Source organism: Zonotrichia albicollis, chromosome 1 (assembly GCF_047830755.1).
Source record: "Zonotrichia albicollis isolate bZonAlb1 chromosome 1, bZonAlb1.hap1, whole genome shotgun sequence".
Classification (NCBI taxonomy): Eukaryota; Metazoa; Chordata; class Aves; order Passeriformes; family Passerellidae; genus Zonotrichia; species Zonotrichia albicollis.
The window spans coordinates 69,291,908-69,315,832 of NC_133819.1; the positions used below are offsets into that span (position 1 = coordinate 69,291,908).

At 49.5% G+C, this 23,925-nt stretch overlaps 1 protein-coding gene across 3 annotated transcripts; it reads left to right on the plus strand.

The window, feature by feature from the left end:
- The first annotated feature begins 1,901 nt into the window (after positions 1-1,901).
- LOC102069568 (neuritin) lies at positions 1,902-19,935 on the plus strand. 3 transcript variants are annotated; one of them, XR_012580954.1, is made up of 6 exons: positions 1,902-2,591; positions 6,645-6,789; positions 9,435-10,161; positions 15,136-15,360; positions 16,550-16,600; positions 16,937-19,935. XR_012580954.1 is itself a non-coding variant. In XM_074544163.1 (3 exons), the coding sequence occupies exons 1-3, from the start codon at positions 2,537-2,539 to the stop codon at positions 9,664-9,666; spliced, it is 432 nt and encodes a 143-aa protein (XP_074400264.1). In that variant the 5' UTR covers positions 1,902-2,536; the 3' UTR covers positions 9,667-13,265. The 3 variants fall into 3 exon arrangements, 1 of the variants encoding a protein (XP_074400264.1); XR_012580959.1 differs by having other exon boundaries at positions 15,239-15,360; XM_074544163.1 differs by lacking the exons at positions 15,136-15,360; positions 16,550-16,600; positions 16,937-19,935 and having other exon boundaries at positions 9,435-13,265.
- The last annotated feature ends 3,990 nt before the right edge of the window (positions 19,936-23,925 follow it).

A 23,925-nucleotide genomic window follows, 5' to 3' on the forward strand; every position in this document is an offset into this window, starting at 1 on the left:
AAACCCTAGCAGATATGTTTATAAATCTATAAGAAATAATAAACCAATACAGTTATCAGTAGGGAAGAGAAGTGAAATGAAAAATTCCTCTGGCTGCAGCCTCCAAAATCTGGTGCTCCTGCAAAGGTGTCTTGTCCTTCTAAGCAGCAAACACAGCCATAAATGGCCAAGCTGCCAAGACATGAAAAGTCCAATGTTTATGCCCATGCTCCTCAACCAACACTCCTTTCATCCTCTTCCTTTTTTATGCTGATAATGCACCAACTGTGAGATATAAAAGGTCTTTTGGGCTATCAAACCATCCCTCTGGGTAAAAGGACAGGGCTCCACATTCTGATAGCTGCTTCAATCTCTCTTATGCGTTATAAAATCCCTCATCACCACAGCAGCAAAGAGCTGGGTAAAAGTGTTTTGCCTCAGCTTCATCTTAAACTCAAAACTTTTGCTACTTTGAAGGAGAATTTTGTGCACAGTGCAGAGCTTAGCCTTTGCCTCCTTGACATTGCCAATGTCTTCAGGAAGGTGTAAAGGACAGCCCTACTCTGGGCTGCAGGTTCATGGTGCAGTGAATGGAAGGGCAAGCTGCCAGGGGACACAGCCCCTGGCCTGTGCCTTGCACTTCATTCACTGCCATGTGCCCACGTGCTGAGCTGGCTCTCAGAGCTGGCTGAAAATGAACCCTTTTTTTTTTTTTTTTTTTTTAATTCCTCAGATTAGTTTTCAGTCAGCTCTGTCCTCTAATTCTTCTTCTCTCTGTCCATAGTGGAAATCTATAAATAGGAAGAAAAGGTGGAACTAAAGGAAATTATGGGAAGGCACAGAGGTGGCAAGCCGGCATTTTTCATCTGCAGGGCCCAGCTGATGGCTGGCATAGTTACCCAAAATTACCCTTGCCTTTGAGCTGGAGAAACAGAGCTTGGGGCTCATGGTGGTTTTGAGGGGATGCCCATGCAGGCTGCCGCTGTACACATTAGGGAGACCTAAGGAGGCAGTGGCACTCACCGGCACTATTTTGTGAATGGAGCTCTCAGCAAGGAAGCTTTCCCTCTTGCCCTCCAGTTCCTTTACTCTTACTGCACTGTCATTTAACCCCCTGCAACTCCCTCTCCTTGCCGGCTGGCTGCATTTGCAGCCCATGGGAGTCGTGGGTACCCGGCCTGGCAGCTGCTGCCTCTCTGTCATTCAGGTCTGAATATTGGCACGAGTGGTTTGTAAAAGAGAGGGACCCTGCAGCACAGCCAGCACGGTGGGACTGCAGGCTGGGGGGAACTGGGAGGAATGGGAGCCAACACTAATTTTCCCTCCCACGAGCTCTGGCTCCTGGCAATGGGTGATGAAGGTCAGGGCTGAGCTGGGCAGGGGGAAAGCTGAGCAGTGCCAGAGCCACGGGAGACGGCTGCAGGGGTTTGTCTGATTACTTTGCGCTGGGAGAAGCCTATGCTGGCACCTTGGGGTCCCTCTCGTGCTGCTGGAGGCGATGGCCGTGAGGACGGTCCCGGGAGGGTGCCCGGGTGCCGGAGTAGCCCAGAAGGAGCCTGATCCTCGGCAGGGCTCACCGGAGCACGCCGCCCCACCAGACCTGCAGCCTGTCCCCAGAGGATGGGGTGCCACGGCTGGGTGACACGGTCCCCGCCGCGGGGCAGCCCCACCGCCATGCCCCGGGCTGTGCCACGCGTGTGACCCCGGTGGCCACGCCACCCTGTGCGGTGTCACGGCCGGGCCGCCGCCGCCGCCGGGATGGAGCACCGGCGAAAAGGCCGGGAGACACCGGAGAGACCGGCGCCTCTCCTTCCCCGCTCCCCCCAAACCTCATCCCGAGGGTGACGTCATGGTGGGGGAGGGGCGGGAGGGGGAGGGGACCCCGCCGTCCCTGTGCCCCGCACGCCGCGCAGCGCTGGGCCGGCCCGGCCAGCCCCGACGGGGCGGCCCCGGGGGCGGGGGGCTCTGCCGTGCTATCCCCACCCCCGGGGGCGGCTCCTCCGCCTGCGTGTCTGTGTGTCTGCCTGTGTGTCTGCGTCTGTGTGTCCCCTCCGCCCCCGCAGCGCTCCCGCCCCGGGGGGACGGTCCCGGCCGCCGCCCCCATCGCCGCCACACGGGGCCGGAGGAACGCGGGGAGCGGGGGGGGGGAATTTCTCGGCGATTTATGGGGAGGGGGGACACGGGGAGAGCGGGTAAATCCAGCCTGTGATGCCTATAAATGGCGCTCCTCTTCCAAGGTGCACATTTATAAAAAAAAAATAAGAAGGGGGGAAAAAAACCCGGCCGGTGTCATCCCCCCACGTCAGGGCCGGTGGTGGGCGTGAGGCTGTACTTCCTCCGCCCCCTCCTAATGGAGCGAACCATTCCCAGCCAGCCTTCCTCGCCCTCTCCCGCTGCCTCCCTCTTCCTCTCCTTCTCCTCTTGTCTCCCCCCCTTGTCTGCAAAGTCCTCCGCTGCTCGGAACTTGTTGGCAATGTCTATTTTTCAGCTTTCCCCCACGTTCTCCAAAGTAACTATTTAAAGATCTGCAGCCGCAAATGGTTTTACTAAATGTAGGATGGGACTTAAGTTGAACGGCAGTTATATTTCTCTGATCCTTGCTGTACAGATAGGTAAGTGGACTGCCAAATTCCGTGTCAAGTTGTGCGCGCCCCAGCCCGGCTGCTGCATGCGGGAATGCCGGGATAACCCCGCGGTCCGTGCGGGACCCGCTCCCCGCTCCCTGCGCTCCCTCCGCGGCCGCGGCAGCAGCTCCGCGTTCCGGCTCGCTGTCAGGGCAGGGGAGCCCGCAGGAAAGGGAGCCGCTTTCTGGTTTCTCGTAAACCACTTTTGGTTTTCGTTTTCCTAAAGCGGTGCATGCTCACTCATACTTCGCCTTTTATTTTCCCTCCGCCTCTTCTTCCTTCTTTTCCCTCCTTTTCTCTCGGTTGCGTTTTGTATCTGGGTTTCGGATGTCCCCTTCGTTCCCTTCCTCTTACAGTTTGGTGACTCCGGTGCTAAGAAATTTTTCTCCTCTCCCCGAGGGACAGAGAAATTAGAACGGGCACAAAATGTCTTGAGAGAGATCTAGCTGGAAAGTTTTTTTGCAGAAATTAGGGGGACAAGAGAAGGTCTCTCTTTGGGAACCAGAACGTTTTCCCGTTTGTAGAGCATCTTAAAACCAAAGAAAACCCATCACTAAATTAAAGGAAATAATCAACTCGAATGCAGTGATTAAACAAATAAAAATTACTTTTAAAAATCGCGGAGTCCCACCGCCCAGTAGTTAATTTTGTGTTTGGAGAAGACCTGTCAAAAACCGAGCAGGTCCAAAAAAATTCTATATATGCTGTAACTTAAAATAGACCAGGTTTCTTTCCATGCCGGTGTGTATTTTGTGTGCTTGTTGCCGGTTTTGTTCAATATCTTGGGGTTTTCGCTGGTTGCTTTTGTTGGTTTGCTCTCGGGTTCATTTTATACATTTCTTTCATGAGATTTTTTTTAGTTACGGACATTAAACAATCTCCAAGTTAATGACCACCTTGGTCCTACATAGGCAAATGTTAAAGATTACTACTGGATATGTAGATTCCCGAGCATGATCCAAAATAAGGTTCAAATGAAAGGGGGATTAAAGCACGCCTTTTATTATCTAGACTGTCAGGTGTGAAGAGCCCTTTGAAAATATTTCCCTGCAAAGGAATTCTGATACAATTAAAAAAAAAAAAAAAGCTCGGCATTGCTATTTAGAGATCCTTTTGATCGGTCAAACTCCTCTCCAGAAAACCTCTGCAGAATTTTATAGGTAACAAAGAAAGAAGAAGGAAAAAAAATTTAAAAGGAGGGGAGATTTAGAAAGGGAGGCAAAAATCCCTTGAACATTTATTCATGTAATGGGGCGGGGGGGAGAAGAAATAGTGCAGCGAAATTTTGACCTCTGGGTCAATGTGGTTAAATGATGCAAACCCCTACATTCGTAATACAATTCCATTTAAAATAAGGCTGAACACTTCACAAGGCCAGTTTTTGTACTGTCACAGAAAGAAGAGGGAAGGCTTTACTTGGATGTTATCCTTAATTGCAGTCCTTGCAATTTTTGTTTGCGTGTTCGTTCATTCATTTGGAGGAGGAGGAGGAAGATTTTCTTTCTGTTGTGTTTATTTGGTTCAGCCGAGGATGGATTTTATTTCAAATTTCAAAAGGCAGCTAGAGTCGCTGGGTAATGCCGTTCCCGGGCTGGCATCAGCATGAGCAGTGGTTTGGAAAGTTCCCCCCAAATGCTGCTGCACACCGTGGGGATGGTGGCGGTGCGGTGGCTTTGCGGTGCCCTGGAAGGGGACAGCTCTGAAGCTCGTGGAGAGCTCCTCTCCTCTCTGCTCCTCCTTCGGTATTTAGGGTAACCTTCCCCCCACCTCCTCCGCACCTCCCCACCCCCGGAATCAGCTTCTGCTTGCCGGTGTGGGGTTTGCGAGGGGCCACTGGCTTTGCCCCGTCCCCGGTAAAGGCTCGTGTGAAATGGATGCTCGGCTCGTTCCCAAAATGTCTATGCACCGGGACTTAAAAAAAAAAAAAAAAAAAAAAAAAAAGGGGGGAGGGGGGCAGGCGGGGGTGTGTGTGTGAGGATTTATTTATTTATTTGTTTGTTTAGGATTTAAGCATAGGAGATTGGAGCTGTCCGAAATCCCTGACATTTCGGGAGATGACAGAGCGGGGGGCTGGGGTGGGCTGAGTCTCCGCGGAAGGAAGGGACAGGAGGGATAGACCAGCCGCAGGAGAACGGGGAGCGGGTTTCGGGAGGGGGCCCGGTCCGTCACGAAGGGCTCCTGCGGTCCTGCTGCATTGCACATTGCTGCACACGCTGCTGTCTTTGCAGGGTGCGGGCTCTGGAAGGTCGCGGCAACGGCAAGGCACAAGCGACCTAGTTCATGAAAAATCCCGTTGTCTTTGAACCAGACAGGAACCGTGTCTATCTGCTTTTTTCCTTTTTTCCTTTTCTCCTTTTTTCCTCCCTCCCTTCCTTTTTTTTTTTTTTTTTTTTTTTTAATTTATTGGCGGGGTATGGGGAGGCTTAGAGCCGGGGATACCCCGTGCGGAGGCAGCGGCACGGGCAGGCAGGGCCAGGCTGCCCCTCGGGGGCGAGGGATGCTCGGCTCAGCGCTGGTCCCAAACGTGACCCCGCCACCCCCCCGGCCCCAGCCTGGGGCAGGGCTCCTCTCCGAACCCCGGATTCTCAGCACAGTCCGACACTTTTTTGCCGAAATTCGTGACAACTCCCCCTCGGCTGTAGCTGCTGGAGCGAGATGGCGCGGGTTTTATAGGACATGGTTTTACCCTCAGGATGGTCTTCGGTTCTTCTCTATTTGTTTGCCTGCCTTCTTTTTTTTTTTTTTTCTTTTTTTTTTTTTCCCATCGTAGCCAATGTCTGGAGCCTGCTGGGGGTTTGATGTGGCGGCTGGTGCTGGTGTGTGTGTGTGTGTGTGTGTGTGTGTGTGTGTGTGTGTGTGTGTGTGTGTAGAGGGGAGTGGCCACCAAGTCATGTTAGCGATGAATCAAACGGCAAGAGGAGGATTTGGGTTGAAACAGTCTCTTTTGGAGTCAGCCATTTAGCTTGTAACCCGTACCCGGCCAGGAAACACATGCACACACCCCTGGGGTGTCGCAGCCGTTCCCTGGGGACACGGTGTGGGCGGCAAGGGGCTCCTCCTCAAGGGACGGGGGAAGCCCTTCCCGCCCCCGCCGGCAGCAGCGACATTCCCGGGCCCAGGGACAGCGCGGCGTCCCCAGCTCCCGCTGCGGGCAGCAGAGCGGCGGGCAGCAGCGCCTCGCCGTGCCCGGGTACCCCGTGTGCGGGATGCCGTGCGAGGACACGGGCCTGCCGCGGGTCCCATGTCCCGTCCCGCGCCGTGCCGTGCCGCGCCCTCCGGGGCACGCAGGAGGAGCCCGTAACTCATTTTCCTCCCGCGTTTGCAGGCGGTTGTTCTTGTGTTGGTTCCTGTCGTGCCGAGCAGAATGCCCTTGGCCAGAGCCATCCCGGGGGTGCCTGGGCTGCCCGGCAGGTTTGGGGGAGCGGGGCTCACCCCGGCCCGGTCCCGCCCTGCCGCCCCCAGCACAGGCACGGCCGAGTTGGCACCCCACCAGTTCTCTCCGTGATGTCGCTGTCCTTTCTTTGAGCATCTCTATCCCAGCTCTTTCTAGGGATTTTTTTTGTTATTACTATTTTTAATTTAATTTTCTTCCCGCTGCGCCTTGCACGGTGTTTGCCCAGCGACCTGGGCGATAGGGAGCGTGTGCGTGTGCGTGCGCCTGCGTTTGTAGGGAGAAACGCTCCTGCTGCTTCCAGGAGGAATTTTCTAACAAAGGATCAAGTCCGGGGAGAAGCAGGCAGCGCATCTTCACCTCCCCTCCTCCTCTCCCCTTAGAGAAAAAAATGGAGGGAAAAAATAGAAAAAAATATGAAAGCAGCGTCGCTAATCCACAGACACCCAACCCTCCTGTACTAAAAAAGCAAAGGGCGAGGAACCCCTGGCTCATCTCCTCGAGCGGCCGATGGCGAGCCCGGCTGGGTCCCAGCGCCCTGCGCTGCCCCAGGTCGCGCTTTCGGCCGGGCTGGGGGCGGGCGGGGCGGAGGGGGCAGCGGCGAGCGGGGCCGGGGGCGGCGGCGCTGACCTGTGCCCCTGCCCCCGCAGCGTACCTGGCGCAGGCGGTGAGAGCGGCGGGGCGGTGCGATGCGGTCTTTAGGGGCTTCTCGGATTGTTTGCTGCGGCTGGGCGATAACATGGCCAACTACCCGCAGGACCTGGACGACAAGAGAAATCTGCAAACGATCTGCGCGTAGGTCTTTCCTCTCTTCTTCGGGGCCGCGGGGGGAGAATGGGGGTCATCCGGGGCTGGGCGAGGGGGGCGAGGCCGGATGGCGGCGGGAAGGAACACAAGAAACGCGGGGGTTGCCTTTGGGGTTGGAATCTCCGCTCCAGGGTCCCTCCAAGCTCACTGCCACGGGGTCAGGCCGGGCTTGGGGAACAGCGAAGTCTGGCGGGAATTTTTACAACGCCTTTTTTTTTTTTTTTTTTTTTTTTTTTTTTTTTTTGCCTCCCTGAATCTGAGGTGCTTTATTTTCTGGTTTGTTTTCTTGTTTTGTTTTTTTTTTTTTTTTTTCCTTTTCCCTACTTAGCTCCTCTTTCATATTCTTTCCCTTCCCCCGATCTGCACTGGGGTGCTGACATTAGCAGCCCCGGCATCGTTATCCCTTTCCCTAATGCTGCCTGTGGGACACGCTCACCGCTGCCCGCCCTGGCGCTGGGAGGTGGCTCCTCGGAAAACAAAACGTAATTAAAAAGGGAAGAGCCCTGTCACGATATGAATCGCCCAGCGGCAGGGAGGCAGCCGTCCCAGCGCCAGCTCTCTTCTGCCACCTCCATGGCCCAGGGAAAACCCATTTGCTCCCAGAAGGGACAAGAAGGAAAGGGCAACCATAAAGGGGAGTAAAATAATAATAGTAATAATAGTAATAACAATGATAAAAGCAGTAACAACAACAACAGCAACAAAAATATTAAGAGGAGAAAAAGAGCTCACCTCGCCAAATCGCGTCCCGCACAGGGAGGAGAACACGAGCATTTTCGATATGTCTAGGAGAAAAAAGGAAAAAAACCGCCACAAAACAAAAAAACAATAAAGCCCAAACCCAAACCACATGTACAAAAGAAAAAAAAAAAAGAGCGGTTGCAGCACCGGGTGTTTTCCCCCTTCTCGGTGCAAAAATCCCCCTGTTAAAAAAAACCCAACCAAAAAAAAAAAAAGAAAAAAAGAAAAAAGAAAATCTTTAGAAATGAGATAGTATCTTTAGACGTAAATAAGTTTGAAATTGTTTTGGGTTTTTATTTTGCTCCGCAAAAATCAGGAAACAAAAGACGTGAAGTGGGAAGGTGAGACGGAAAGGAAAGGAAAGGAAAGGAAAGGAAAGGAAAGGAAAGGAAAGGAAAGGAAAGGAAAGGAAAGGAAAGGAAAGGAAAGGAAAGGAAAGGAAAGGAAAGGAAAGGAAAGGAAAGGAAAGGAAAGGAAAGGAAAGGAAAGGAAAGGAAAGGAAAGGAAAGGAAAGGAAAGGAAAGGAAAGGAAAAAGAAGTGTGAAGAGACTCTGTAACACTCCTCTCTCTCTACCTAGAGATTTCTGAGTCAAACACCTAAAAAGACTGGCACCTCTCTGTAAATGCTGGGCTGAGGTTTACTTAGTGTCCTGCAACAGAAATAAATACCAGGGAGCAGCAGCGTCCTGATTAGGTATCTTGTGCCCTCGAGTGCCAGAGCAGATGTGATCCTGATCTCTAAAAATAACTCTTTTCCAAGAAAGACCCTTTTCCCGACCACCTCCCACCATCCGATTGCCTTCGCCCTGTGCTGGGATGTGTATTGAAAGAAGATGGTGAAAGATTTAATTTTCCTTTGGGAGATGCAATTACAGCAGAAATACTGCAGGAGAGGCACACTCTCAGACTCTGGCTTCTCAGTATCTCATTATTTATTACAAATGTAGCAAACATTGGGAGTCTACAACCAGCTTAGAGTGCTCATAAATTAGAGGCAGCAGGACTACTTTGGAGGGGGAAAAAAAAGGAAAAGGAAGAAAATCAAGACCCAGTTTCGCAGACGCCTGCCTTGAGGCGTGGTGGGAATAGAAGGCGGATTTGGGGTGATTTTCGATAACTCAGACGTGGAGAGGGAAGATCCTCCAGTACCGTCAATGGGACGGCGGGTGCCTGCCCGGGGACAAACGCCTCCAGTCCCCGAGAAGAAAGAATTAAAAAAAAAAAAAAAAAAAAAAAAAAAAAAAAAAAAAAGGGAACATTTGTGCGAATAGCTGGAAATTATCCTAGGAAATGGAATCTCTTCCCTGCCTACAGACCCCTGGCTACAGATCAGGGGTCGCTCCCGCTGCCCTGCTGCGGGTCGGTGCGAGGCGCCCAGAAGAGGAAGATGCTCCCTCTTCCTTCCCCTACCCTTCCTGCTTCTCCTTCTCTTCCCCCTTGAGCTTTTCCCGCAGTAAGGGCCTTTCCCCGCCCCGGGGAACCCCTCCCGAGGGCTCCTGTCCGCCGGTCCCCAGCGGGTCCCTTTCCCACCCCCTCTGCCCAGCCCGCTGCCGGCGGTGAGGAGGAGCCCCGGGAGGAGCCCGCGGGTCCCTGGGCCGGCCCTGGCAGCGGGAGGGACATATCCCCTCCTCCCGCCAGGCAGCGTCCCCTCCGCCAGGGGCCCCGCAGAGCGATTGTGGCAGCCCCGACAGGGCTGGCACCGAGGGCGGGGTTGGGATGGGGGGACCCCGAATCCCGATCCAGCGGCTCCTCCCCGCCGGCCCAGCCTCCCTGGCAGGCATGCCCGGCTGGGGCGGCCCGGGAGGAGGGGGCGGCGGGCCCGAGGGGCGGCCCCCGCCCCGGCAAGGTGGGTGCCTGCCTCTTCTGACCCCGGCTGCTCTCCCTCCCTGCAGGTACTGGGATGATTTCCACGCCTGCACCCTCACAGCGCTCACCGATTGCCAGGAAGGAGCGACAGACCTCTGGGAGAAATTGAGACGGGAATCCAAAAACCTCGATTTCCAAGGCAGCTTATTCGAACTGTGCGGAGGCGGCAGCGGCGCGGCGCCGTCCCTGCTGCGGCCGGCCCTGCCCCTGCTGCTGGCGGCTCTGTGGGCCGCCCTAGTGACCTGGCTGCCTTTCTAGGGGCGAGGAGCACACCCACACCCACACCCTCTCCATGTGCTGGATCTATAGAGGAAGTGTCCATCCGTTGCTTTGGGGACGTTGTGCTTTTCTGTGGTTGATGATGATGATGATGGTGGTGGTGGTGGCTGATGATGGTGAAACATCCATGTAGGACTGTGGAAGCGTTCTCCCTTTTTTTTTTCCCTCTTTTTTTTTTTTTTTTTTTTTGTGTTTCATTTGCCAAATCTTACCAAACAGGCAGCGGCGCGCAGCCCAAATCGGACCTCAGCTTTACTATCGCTTCGAATCAAAAATAGAGAAAAAAATATAAAGAAACTAACTCGAGCCCTCGTTGTGCAAACGCAATCTCAGGAACGGCTCTGGGCCACCCACTGCTAAGGCTGTAGCCGGCCGGGCACCTCCCGGCGAGCCACGGGCTCCGCTAAAATGCGGCAGTGTGCGAGGCGAGAACAAAAACCGCAGACAGGAAAAGGCACTGGCGAGAAATCCAAGGTAGATGTCCACGTGTGAAGCATATGGTGAATAATTCACAATCTCTCATCTTTCCTCCACAGTCGCTTGTTTTTTTTGGTCATTCCACTGGAAAAAAAAAATTTAAAAATATTTAAAAAAGAACATTTTTTTTCCTCAAGGGGAAAAGAGAGCGAGAGAGGGAGAGAAAGAGAGGGAAACGAACAGCTAAGGAAGGAAGGAAGGAGCGAGAGAAAGAAAGACGTATCTAAATGGCCGGAGGAATGAAGGAATGCTGCTAACATCTCTGAGAGTTTATCTTTACTTGCTGTTCGAAGGCATCTTTCCGAATTCACTGCCTTTAATTTTTTCCTCCTTTGTTTTAGATGTTACACATAACAGTAAAATACCTGAATATCCAACCGTAGAGATCACAAAAAGGGGGCTTAAATGTAAACCTAAAGGAAAAAAAATAACAACAGCAAAATGATTTTGAAAAAAAAAAAAGAGCCTTGATTTTAAAAGAGAAGAAAAATGTAATTTAAACAAAAGTTTATTATAAAGTCAATTCAGCAAAAAATAACAAAAAAAGATTTGCTACAAAGTATAGACAGAAGTATAAAATAAAAAATTATTGTTTGAAATGAGGGTGTCGTCCTTTTTATAAAATATACCTAGAGTATCTTGGAAAGGACAGGGCTTTTAAGGCAAGGAAGTCTAAATCTTGAACCCATCGCTTGACGAACACGGCAATTTCAGTTCAAACAAGGACAGGGCGCCTCAATCGCTTAGCCGAAGCCTTTCTCTCTCTCTCTTTTTTGTTTTGGTTTGTTTTTTCTCTCTCTTTTTATTTCCCCCTTTCTTTTGCTCCTTATAAATACTCTGTAAACCCTCCCACCCTCCTCCTCCTCCTCCTGTCCCGAAGCGGGAGGCGCAGCAGCAGCAGCCGCGCGTTCCGGGCCGGCGGGGCGCGCATCTCCCGCGGGCGCGGAGCGCTCCCAGCCCCGGCCCGGGGAGCGAAGGCAGCGCCGCCACGGAGGGGGAGGAGGAGGAGGAGGCTGCGGAGCCGGGGCCAGAGGAGCCCTTTCATAATTAATAAGGCAGCTCAGCCGAAGGAGCAAGGGGAAGGGGGGACGGGGTATTGATTTCGCAGCAGAAGCTGCTCTAACCTCGGCTATTTATAGACGCCTGATGCCTTTATAAAGAAATACACATCAAATAGTGAACACGTCCTTTTTGCTTATGAGAGGAGAGCCCAGCTGGCGATCGGGGGTGGGTGGGTGGGTGGGCGAGTGGGCGATGGGGAGGTAGGGACCACGAGTTGGTGCGAGGTGATTTATTCCGCCGGGAGCCGTCGCCCGCGCGATCGCTCTCCTTTGCCAATGTGTAGGGTGGCAGAGTCTCTCCTTCGCCCCCTCTCCCTGCTCCCTCCTTTCCCAAGGTCCGCAATGTAATGTGTAAGCAATAGCAAATGTAACAGTTCATAAATCAAACAGTGGGTCGCAAGCCAATCTGCATTTCCCAAACGGATTGAATCCCAGCAACGAATGTGCTCGGGAACTGGAGCCAGGCGCCTTTACCACTGGAAGCAATGTTGATTTTTTAATGATAAAATACATTATGCGTGTGTTGGGGGGGCTTTGCAGAGCCCAGCCTTGCTTCGGCAGACACAGGTCTGCTTCAATTTCGTTTTACTTTGGCCTCCCTCTAGATTCAATCCCCACCACCACCAAAGAAAAAGGAAAACCCTGGAGAGCAGAGCTTTATTTAAATGGTTCGGGTTATTTTCCCTCCCCACAGAGGATCTAGACCTAAATTGATTTTTCTGTGCACATCTCTGTATTCATGAGGTCAGGCGCTGCTGTTACGGTTTCCTGTGGCACGAAATGCCAGATGCCGAGGAGAGAGGGGAGAGGAAGCCCTTGCTGGGGTGCCGGGGGCTCCGCAGCTTGCTGTGTGTCCCGGCTGGGCCCCGGCTGGCGGCGGGCAGCGCTCCCCGCTCGGCCCCGGGGTGCTCGGGCTCCGCTCCCGGCCCCGCGGCACCCCCGACCCGGCCCCGGGGCGCTCCCGCCGCCTCCCCGGCCGCCCGACGGGGCCCGTCCGTCGCAGGACGATGGAAGGGAGCCTGCCAGCTTCCCCTCACCCCACGGAAGAAAGCTGAAACGCCCTAATAAGGGGGCGATTTCCAGCTCATTAGCGGACTCGAGTTATCTTCGTGTGAAGTTCAATTACTAATGAATAATCTCTCCGTAATTAGCACATCCCCCAATTAACCCTCCGTTGAGGGGAATAATAAACGGCGGCAAAGCAGTGAAAAAGAGCGGAGCGGGTGGGGAGGGTGCCCGGTGGTCGCTCCCGGGCCCCTTTCCTCCCTTCCGTCTCCTCCTGTTTGGGGCAAATAATTGTCGGGCGCTCACGCCCGGGGCACAGGCCTGCCGGGCTAGCAGGGATGCGCTGGCCTGCACTGCAGCCCGGGATGCCCGCACAGGCGGCAGGGAGGGCAGCAAAGCCCGGTCCCGCTGGCTCAGCTCCCCCGGACACACTGGCGAGCGAGACGCTTCCCGCCGGCTGCTCCATGCCTTTTTTCGGGGAGCACGAGCAACCAACAAACTCCCCCTTCCCTCCCGCCCCTCCATTTTACAAGAGCCCCCCAATGCGCCGGGCAGTGGTTGTTCCCTTTTCTGCTCCTTTCAAGGGCCATTTCTGAGCGCCATGGTTGATTTTACGTATTTAATTTTCTCCGCCGCAGGGATGGATGGCTGCTCTGCCTTGCCATGTTGTGTGGGCAAGGAAACGCGAGCCCTCCGCCAAGTCCCAGAAAAGGACTGAGTGTACTGGCCTTGCCTCCCGCCGCCTTGCACCTGTAGGGTTTGTAGAGGCTGCGGGAAAGGCTGCGCTGCCGCTTGCCAGGCCGGTCCCGCCGCCCGGGACAGCGGCTGCTGGAGGGAGAGCTGGAAGAGGCTCAAGCCTCGAACATCCCTTCCTAACTCCCGTGAGATGGTGAACTGGAGAGGGGGGAAACGCAACAGAAGGGCGTTTAAACCTTGGCAGTGACCACAGTAAAATTATCTCTCCCGCTTAAAAGAAAATGCGCACACACGCATGCATAAAGGGAAAAAAAAAAAAACAAAACCAACAAAACAAAACATAAATGCAGATCAAGAGGGAAAAAACCCGCAGCTGAAACAAAAGACCAGCCAGTGCATTTCTAGCTGGCTAGATAATCAGGAAGAGTTGCAGCCATTGCGGCTCTGCCTGCCCTAATTCCTATTCCCAGCTCCGACTGAGCAACCGCAGCCCCGCAGTCCCCGGAGGGCTGCACAGCGCTGGCTCCTTCCTCCCCGGCAGCGCTGGATGCACCCGGCTTGGCCTGCGGCTGCTCTCCTGCTGCCTCCCTGCTCTCCTGCCGCCTCCCTGCTCTCCTGCCGCCTCCCTGCCTCTCCCCGTTAGCAGCCGGGCTGAGCCCTGCAGGGAGAGCCGCACCTCGGCCCGGCCCGGGCTGCCCTCCTACACGGCGAGACCCCGCCGGCGCTGCGCTGAGCTGGTGCCGGTCGATTATTTTTGCTGTAAGGGGAAAGAAAAAAAAAAAGAAAAAAAGAAAAAAAAAAAAAACAGACCTTTTCCCATCTGTTCAAAGGCTGTAACAGGGACATGGAGTGGGCCTGTGCTGGGAGCAAAAGCTTGAGCCAGGACTCACAAAACTGAGGAAAAATCTGAGCGGTAGTGAGAGCAAACGGGTTGGTGCTTGTGGAGGGAGCAGGGAGGCATGGTATGAAATAAGGTGCAGTATCCATTTCTGACAGGACTTTTTGGTGCCTATATCTGCATCTCAGAGGAAGCAGCCAGTTACTGTTGCTCCTTGGCTCATTTGCACAGTCTAGGGATGAATGGATCTGTGGCTCTTCCAGTCCTCTTCTTCTCCAGGGTCCTTTTAAAATCTGTGCAGTTGCTGTCCTGCCCAGTGAAACCCACTAAGTTCTGTGAGAAGGGCTGACAACCTAAGGAGAGAGAGAACAGTTCAGCCTTTCTATTCACCAAGCAGATTCATTAATGATTAGTGCCATTAGGTGGACTACAGTAGTGCCTGAGGGCCCCAATTAAAGGAAAAGTGAGCTTGTTAAATCCAGAAAGCCAGATTCTCCCTCTGATACTCACGCCTGATGCAGAGGTGGTGCCTCCAGGGCGGGCAGCAGGAATGGCCCTGGCTTTCTGTGAGAGCAGCTTCTGTGCCTTCCCTCCTCCCTCCTCCACAGCTTCCCTCTGCCCTGCCTGAGCTGCAGATCCTGCTTGCAGGGTTCTGCAGAGCAAGGCTGTTGCAGGAGTTGGCTGGCAGGACTTGCAGGAGGAGGTGTCAAATCAGCTTATTCTTCTGAGCCACTTCATTCTTCATCACGAGTGGGTTTGGGTGGGCTTTTTTTGGTTTAGGTCTTGGGGTTTTTTTGGGCAGGGTTGAGAGCAGGCAAAGTGGTGGGGATTGCAGAGGAGTCTGTTATGAAATCAGATGCGATTTTAGATGTCTGAAAGAGTTTCTTTAGGCTAAAGGCAGCTGAAGATCAATTGCACTGTTGGCAAATGTGCTTCCAGCTGGTTGGAGCTTCTCTTGAGGGAGAGTTTCAACCCAGGGCCCATTGCAATGGTAGTGCAGGAAAGGGCTTTCCTTTGCTTTGGGCTAAGGACCTTCTGCTGCCCAGTTCTACCAGTGAGAAGAGAAACTGGAGATGATGTGGGAGAGGCACCACAGCTCTGTTACTGGTGAGTTACTGGCTGTTCCTTTCTCTCCAAATCCCCACAATGGGTCTGTGTTTGAAGATTTTGCTCCAAGCCCCATGCTTCTGAACTATGGGTTTGCTAACAAATGGGCAGACTGTGCTGGCACAGACTTTGCCTTTCAGGAGGTACTGAAGAAATAGGTTTAAATGGATCAAATTCTCAGAAACCCAGCCTGCGGCTTGTGCCTTAGCTTTTTAGGCTGTACAGTTTGTTTTATTTTGTTTCTTTGTTTGCTTATCTCCAAAGCTGATATGAAGAAAAGATGGAAACAGCCTCCTGAAGGTCAAGGTGAGACTGACCAACACCTGATTGCTGGTACTCACCAGCAGTAATAAATCCCTGATCACAGGTGCTGGAAGTCTCTTCAGAGAAACAACATTGCTGCAGGGGACCAACAACTAGTCCTGACCTTCTTTACACAGCCATTCTCTGGGAAATGTATCCCCTGAAGTCAATGTGGATTCTGCCTAGGTAAGGATTTTGAACGCTCAGTTTTACCTTATGTTATCCCAATATGAACTCCAGGCTCATGCCACCAGAGTACAAAGAGCTTGGTGTGCATTGTGCTTTGCACCTCCACATTTCTTGTCCAGGATATAAATTTTTTAAGTGCTGTGAAAAACTTACTAGATTTCTCAAGCATCAGAGATCAAATCTGCAGAGCAGCTTTTTTTTTGCCAAGAAGCATCCTCAAGAGTGGATGGACAGTGCATCCTTTAATACCACTTTAATACCACCAATTTCTTTAACACTTTGGAAACTACTGGGTATTCAAACTGATGCTCCCCAAGGCAGCAAATGAAAACCTCAGAACCTCAGTCAACCAAAGTAAAAACCAAGTAACCAACCAAAAAAAACATTAGTAACCGCGAGAAAGAAACAATCACTGATAGCGACAGGAGTTGTTTTATCAGATTTATCCCCTTAAAACACCTATTTTGCTGCAGTGGCTGTCAGTAAGTTTCCTTCAGATACAGCTATGCACACGGTCTAATTCTGCCAAATTAATTCTGCACCTCTTCAAGAGTCAAACCATGTGTCTAGTATAGTCTCTCTTTGTCAGGACTTCTGATAGTAGCACTTCTGACAATTGTAGTACCTTAAGCGCAAGAAGTTTTGCAGTAAATGGTCAGTTTGGTATTTATGCTTCTTTTAATGTATTTTATTTTGACTAGGTATTGTAAGAGGTTTTATCCCTTCCTCTGTTCCCCTGGGGCACTTTCAATTTTCCAGTCCTCTGGCACGAGCTGCCTTTTGCAAAGGAATGATTCCTGTAAAGGCGCTGCCTCATTTTGTTTCCCATATTCTAACAAATTCTTAAATTATGTTGTCAGATGAAAAATACAGAACATATTTTGTTAGCATGGAACATTGGTCACATTAGTTTCACAATGCCTCATTGAAGAATCCAATATGTCAGAAAATTGTCCTAAGCTTTGCTGTTTATTGAGGCTTAATAGGTGCCCTTGTCCCTTTTACTAGAGCCATGATGCAATACTTGTTTTTTTTCTGTTGCCAAGACATTTCACTTGGTCTCCTTCACCCTTACTCCTAGTGCCCATTAAATGGGAGCAGCACTTTCAGATCTCTGAGATTTATGGGAAATGCTACATGAGGAGATAGGCTTTATTAATTGCAAAAATTTTATTTTACCTTTTAGCTTTCATCAGAAGAAAAACGCCTGGATTGAAATGACAGCAACAAATAATAGGTAAAGGATGCTCCCGTGTCACTTCACAGGTGTGTTATGTAACAGAAAACATCCAGCCCTGGGTGCAGGAGATTTGTGGCTCCCGTCCCTCTCTGAAGAAGCCTCACCTCACAGAAGGTTGTAGTGGCCCGGCCTCATGCAGGTGCTGTGCTGCAGCATTCCAGGCTGTGAATTTCAGCCTGTGCCCTTGGCTGGACTGTCCATGGCAGGTTGCAGTATCTGTCCTACTTGCAAAATCCCAGTCCATTTTCAGCATTGCCACTCACTGCTCACAAGCCCGCTGTTTTGCTGTGCATCAAAAGTTCATTTTAATTACCTTCCCTCCATTTTCTTTAGGTGCTGGTGATTTGCACTCTCTCCACCTAAATCAGATATCTGGCACATCAGTACTTAGAAGGCTTAGGAGAAGAAGAAAACATCAATATTTCAATGAACACAAAAAGTTGCACAACTCCCCAGTTTTTATTTTAATGTCACCTGTGGTTAGTGGGTCATATTTCTTTTTTTCTGTAAGACGAGTGATTTCCACTTCTCTTTAAATCCCACCTGTGCAAATAGCTTGTTTTTCTCCCTAGCAAGTGTTAACAAGGAACTGTAAGGGTTTTGTTCAGGCTCAGTAGTCAGGCAGTCCTGGGGCGTGTGACTTCTAGGAAAAGCCACAGCAGGAACAAATGAGAGCCAGCCCACGCACCAGGCACAGCTCACAGCTTTTGCTGGTCCTCAGCTCTATGTTCCAGCTCACACTCGTGGTAAATGGATCTCTGTTAGCAACTGCAACGCCGACCAGCGCCGGGAGCACAGATCTGGACGAGCTGGGTGCTTCATCATGGAGCTGCCCTTAGAAACCACGGCCCATTATGAGGCAGCTTCACCCTCCTCAGCAGAGCCCACGGCAATTCAGGACTTGCTCTGCTCACTTTAGTCCGTGCAATTTCATCCTTTGTGTGAACCAGAATCATGCAAATGGGGGCACTGGAGTCATAGGGGAGTCGAGTTCCACGCGAGGAGTGGCATGAGAAGGAGCAGCAATTAGCTCGGAATTCACTCTACCAGCCTGTCATTCCTGCACTCTCCCCTGCTGCTCTGCAACTGGAAGCCTTGTGCTCTAGAAGAAGGGGAGAAGAACATTTTGCTCATGCTCATATTAATCAAGTCATCGTGTGAGCTGCTGAATCTGTGAAATTGTATCTCCCATGGAGTTCGGAGGTAATGACTGTCTTCGATGTGGACTCTCTGGTGTCTAATAATACAGTAATATTTCTGCAGTGGATGCACTCCCAGCATTTCTTCTCCTCTGCCTGCCTACTTCTACAGCACTTGTAGGCAGCTCAAACCTTTGAGACTTCTATCCCCTGTCAAGTTTGATCAAACTCAGTTCACAGGCTCAAAAATTATTTAGGAGGGACCGACTGGCACTTGCACAGACAGTGTGATCTCATAGGCTTCCTTTCCTTGGGAAACTAGGCTACCATCCTAGCAACGGGGTGAAAAAAAAGCCATCCTGCTAGCAAAGAGGACCTAAACACCAGGAGGAAAGAGGGGAGGTGGGAGAGGAAAGTGAAGGTGTTTTGAAGGGAAAAATATTGCTGCCTTGTGGCTGCAGAGCTCTCACACACTTAAAGGGCCAGCCTTGGAGAGACACGCTGGAGAAAATATTCTCCAGGAGATGGAAAGTTCTCTCATGAAAATTGGTGAGGGAAAGAAATGACCTGGATTCATCTCACCACCTGGCATGCTGAATGGATATCTCTATGGTAAGGATTGTCTCTGGTGACACTTGCTCCTCCCTGTGGACTAGAGGAAGACACAGACACAATTAGCATGCAACCTGTATGCCTGCAGCATCTAAAGTGAGGTGTGTCCTGTCCCAAAGGGAATTCTCTTCTTCCCACTTCCTCCTTCAGACCAAAGTTTTCCATGGTGCTGCTGCAGGGTTTGTTACTTCATGTACTACATTTGTATTTTAGAAAAGCTGCTGTGTGTCTTAATAGCTGCAGATGTATGCATGGTTTTACTGGGCATTTATTATCACTTATCCTCTTTGCACTGAAACCTTTCCTGTCCTTGTATCTTACGGAATAAAATTCTTTAAGTGAGCTTTAATGGTTCTATGGTACTACTTTACAAATTAGGGAGCTGTCATCCCACTTCTATTTGCTATCATACATTGTTTGAGGCTGTCAGAAGTGTTATAGTGCATACCCACATAAATTGATATTTAATTTCAGTAATTATAATGTCACTAATTGTGTTTTTGCACCTGATGCAATTACTTGCATTCATCTATTGAGCTCTTCTTTGTTCTTTCTAAATTTAGGCGTTCCCTTGTTCTTTAATCTTCCCTGCCTATGGTAGATCGAACAAACAATGAAACTTGGAAATAAAAGCTCAGACCTTCCCATCAATTTCTATGTGCCAGATGAATGGGATAGTTTGGAGCCCTGTATGTACATGGAGGGCAGGATATGCTCAAAATCCCACTGACTATTTTTATGTAATTTTTATGAGGCTTAGAGGGGGTCTGGTTATCCAAATACTGCACAGTGCAATTGTTTGTACTGGCCTACTCCTAAAAGTTTTCTAAGTTTTAGGGGGCTTTTTTGCTTGTAGCCTTTCACTTAAAATTACTCCAGGACTGCTGAGGCAGTCCCTTTCATCTGGCCCTTTCACCAGCGCTCTTTTCCTCACAGCCTTCCAGGGGTGAACTTTTTATGCCATATTCCCTGGGAAAAGGCTTCCTATACCTCAGCCATCCTCCTGTGCTCTTCTCCTCTACCTTTTCATCACATTGCTGTCAAGTTATAATTCATATCATTCAGCACTGAAGTTCCCACACTTCTTCCACTTGGTGCCTTCTAGATCCATAAGTACATATTACATATGAAGAGTTTATAGTAGTAATTTTAATATAGGATAAGTGATACCTGATTAAAAATTCATACAAGGCGTATCAACCAGTTAGCGTGCAACATTCAAAATTGTACTTAATCCTACTTAATCAAGCATAATCCAGCCAGTGCCAGCATTGCCATCAGACAAAGATGGAAGGCAACTTGACCAGGCTTTACTAAAGGGTGTAATTTTACTGGGGGATTGGTTTTGATAGGATAGTGATCCCCTGCTGCACTGGAGCAGACACCAGGAGAAGATGGCCCCCCTGAAGACTCCCAGCTGCATCCTGTCTACAATTTTCCTATTAACCTTGAACTTGGTGTATGCCACCAGCTACAAAATCAGTGAATTAAGCACGTGCTTATTGTCAACCTGCCTCAACATCCTCTGTGCTAAAGTGAAAAAAAAAAAAAAATCTGGGTTTCAGAATTCCTGCTGCATCCCAGCAGACAGTTTGAGGATAGTGTTCCCTCTTTTTAAGGATACCTAAGACTCATTGGCCTCCAGATTATAGTCCACATAGAAACTTCATTTGGTTCTATTAAAAAAAAAAAATCCTTTAGTGGGCAGTGCATCTTTATTATTATTGCCACATGTCAATATTATTGCCATCCATTATTTCACTTTAGGAGTGGCTTTTATTATTTTAGCTTGAAAACTGTTCCCAACTGTCTTAAATTAAACCAACATAAATTTAATTTAACCTGAAGGGAATAGTTACCTCCCAGACAGCTGCTGTCTCTCTGCCACTGGAAATGTGTGGTGCTGCAGGATTTTACATCCTATGACACAACCAAGGCTTCTTTTGGGCTTGAGTGCCCATGTGATAATAAGCACTGACCTTACTCAGTTTTTTGAGTTTAACTCATCATCAGAAACCAGCCCTTTGAGTGAGTGACCAAATTCACCACTTGGTGCAAATGTGTGCGCTCTACAGATCATGTCCGAACAGTGGGCCTGAGCTGGGCACCCAGTGGGCAATGAGGTACCAGGGCAGCAGATATGTGTTATGCAAACTGCTGCTTGTACAGGTATTTAAATAAACTTTTATGTGTCAGCTTCTTTGGAGCAAAGACCAAGAGGTCTGCAGAGGTGCTCTTTAGGGAAAAAATGCCTATAACAACATGAAAAGGCGATTTGTGCTGAGGTTTCTGGGGAACTCAACCTTAACAATAAGGTGAGTCACCTGAAGGAGGACCTACAGACCTCAAAACAAACATATCCACACAAAACCTTGTTGATAACAAGTATTTCCTGATGATGTTCATGATCAGAAATTACATGGATCACACATGGACATCATGATCTCCTGTGGGTCTCTCCAAGCCTTTTTCACAGCTTTCTATCTGATAAATGAACATTGTTAGGAAATACTTGTTCTTTTGAAATATTTTCTCTCTGCAGAACGTGATATTTTGGTTAAATAACCAATATTATTTGGTCATCAGTCACTACCACTACTGAATTAATGAAAATCTTTGCTGACCAGCTTTTCTGAAGATTTACTAGGGCGAAGACTTGCTAGCAAACTCATGCTCTGGCACAGGAAGGTCAGTGTATGTTGCTTTGGAATTGGGGTGAGAGAAGAAGTTCCAAGACATGGAGCTGTGTTGGACATCTGCACTTGGGCTGCTGAATAAGTCCTCTCAGTTATATTGGATAGAATTAGGATGATGACCTAAGCATTGTATCATGCAGGAAACTTAGTTAAAAACAGTCCCTGTCCACTTTAGAGGAAAGAATGGGTGACAAAATGTCAAATGGGATTAGTAAAACATTGAGCACAATTACTTTACACAGTAGGACTGAAACAATATTAGATAGAATTCAAGAATGTACACTATCATAGAAAAAACCTAAACAAAACAGAAAAAGTGAAAGAACTGAATTAAAATTAACAGATCTCAGTCAGATCCATTGTGTCTTCAACTGGCTACTCTTCTCTTCCAGGGCTTTCCTGCAGCACACCTCTCCTCAGCAGCTTTCCCAACCATGTTCCCCTCCCCAGCCATAAATGAGACTTGCAGATATCAAATCCTCTAATGGGGAGAGTGTCTCTTGTGTCTCCTGTGTCCTGAAGAGCTGATGGACACGCAGCAAAAGAAGCAGATTATAAGGCAGTGGAGCTTTCGAGTTTTTACACCATGACAAGGAATGTTTTTTTATCTCAGGTTACTTACATAACCTGCCTCAGAGGATAAAGGTGTAGGAGGAAACACAGTCAAGAGGTAAAAGTTTACCCTGGATATTTATACTCAGTGACAGGAAAGAAGCTTGGTGACATGCAGATGTTTGTCCCAGTTTTTTTGTGTAAACAGCACCTGGTTTTAACATGTGAATTTAGCACCTTGTTTGGAGGAGCTGGGGCTGCATGGACTCTGCATTTGGCACTGAGGAAAAAAAATCCTTGGGGGCTGTGGAGCCCTGAGACAGAGCTTTAAATATATATTTAAAGGTCAGACAGCAGCTTTGGCAAGTCATTTTAGTTTTTTTTTTCTCTGACATATTCCTAAAATGGGCTTAGACTCTGGATGCACCTGTTAAAGAGGATAGTAGAAATCAAATCTTTTATGATCATAAAAGTGGAGCTTCAAGTCTCGTATTTTTGGAGAAATATATCTCCGGAAAATGAGTTTAGAGCAACAGAATACACTGACTGCAGCTGGGAGTATTGCACTTGGTAATGTAGAACCTGTCTGAAGAATAGACAGAATATATTTCATGTATTATTTGCTAGGTCAGTGAAACTCCAAATACAATTCTGATGAAACCATTGGGAAGTTTCCTTGGGTTTGTGGTACTAGTCAAAATCCTGAGTGCTTCTGGACTTGATTTTCAGAAGTTTCAGATCCTCTCAGTTCCCAGAATTATTACAGCTGTGGTGCTTCAAGTTTAAGCTCAGCATGAACTAGGGATTACAATATGATAATGAAATATTTTGTTCTTAACCTGGTGAACAAACATGGGTTAGCTGTAGCTTTGAGTTCCATGTGTTAACCGCCTCAGGGCTGGAGGCTGTGCTCTCTCAAAGGCAGGTTTGGTGGTATGTGCTGGAATTGTCTGAAGCTAGTTTTTGTTCACAGGCTTGGGTGATGTTTGTGCACTTGTATCTCCAGGCCAGTTCTGACACAGCTCTCTGCAGGTGGAGAGGCCTGTCCTGAATCTCCCCTGAGATCAGCTGATGGAGCAATGTTAGATAATGCAAGTCCCCAAGTAAATTTCACATGTAGCATAATATATATTCACATAACAGCAAATTATTATTATTATTGCTCAAGAAGTTTGTATTCCCCCTGCACTTGTCATTCCACATGCCCAAACTGTTCTGCCAAGCTGCCTCTGAAGCCCCATTTCTGTGTCTGCTTTTGCATGTTCAGATCCCCAGGACAGGCTGAGCCCAGGTGACAGATGCAGCCGGGCATCCTGTGAGCTGCAGGGTGGGAAAGACCCTCACACACTTACCTTTGGCCAGCTGTGCCCTGGCAGCAGCTCCTGTGCTGGATTTCACCCCATAGGATGTGGGAATAGAGTCACCGGTGAGTGGGGCATGGGGGCAATCCCAGACCCACATCCAGCTGACACAGGTCTGGGTGGCACAAGCCTTCATGTTCCTGGAACCCAGCTTGGCATTTGGTGCCTTCTGGAAGCACCTGCTTTCCTCTGAGCATCCACCAGGAAGTCTCTCTAATCATCTCTGCACATACCTGCAGTGGCCTAAAAGGAACAAAGTGGCCCTGGATGATCTGAAAGCATGAATTGCACCCACAGGCACTTTAATCCTGTCAAGGGTAGGTGTTTTTCCACTTCTGCTTATAAATTAGAGACCAGAGACCTAATTACCTCACAACTTTCCCTAAGATGATAGCAATTATGTATTTTAAAGTGCTTCGGGTTAGGCTAAGAGAATAAAAAGTATAGAGGAAAGCCAAATCCTGAGTTTTGTGGCTTTTTATTTCTGCAGAAGCACATTGCTGAAGGATGCCTGAGAAATGCCTGGAGCCCTTGGATGCATAAAGGGGGCAAAAAGAGGTGAACAGCTTTGTCTGTCAAGTGTGAGGTTATGCAATGATAGATGTTCCCAGATGACTTGACAAGTGCTTCTACAGAGAAGGGACAAATACAGAATAAGGGCAGCATCACTCAATAAAATTTGCAAAACTGAAAGATGAGAAGAGAGCATTTGCAACCCACTAAATGTTTCTTCATAGCTTTGTTGTCAGACAACTTGGCTGAGCAGCAATACCATGACCTGACACAGGCTCATGTGGAAAAGTCTCATCTAGCTCTGGGCTTTTATTTGCATCTGGAACAGTTTGTCAAATGCCTTTTCATTTGCTTGGCTGCTCAACAGGTGCACACACCAGCCAATAATATTAACCATAAGCAGATAACCCAACTAGTACTAATGGTTTAATGCTGATTCCCTGTGGCAA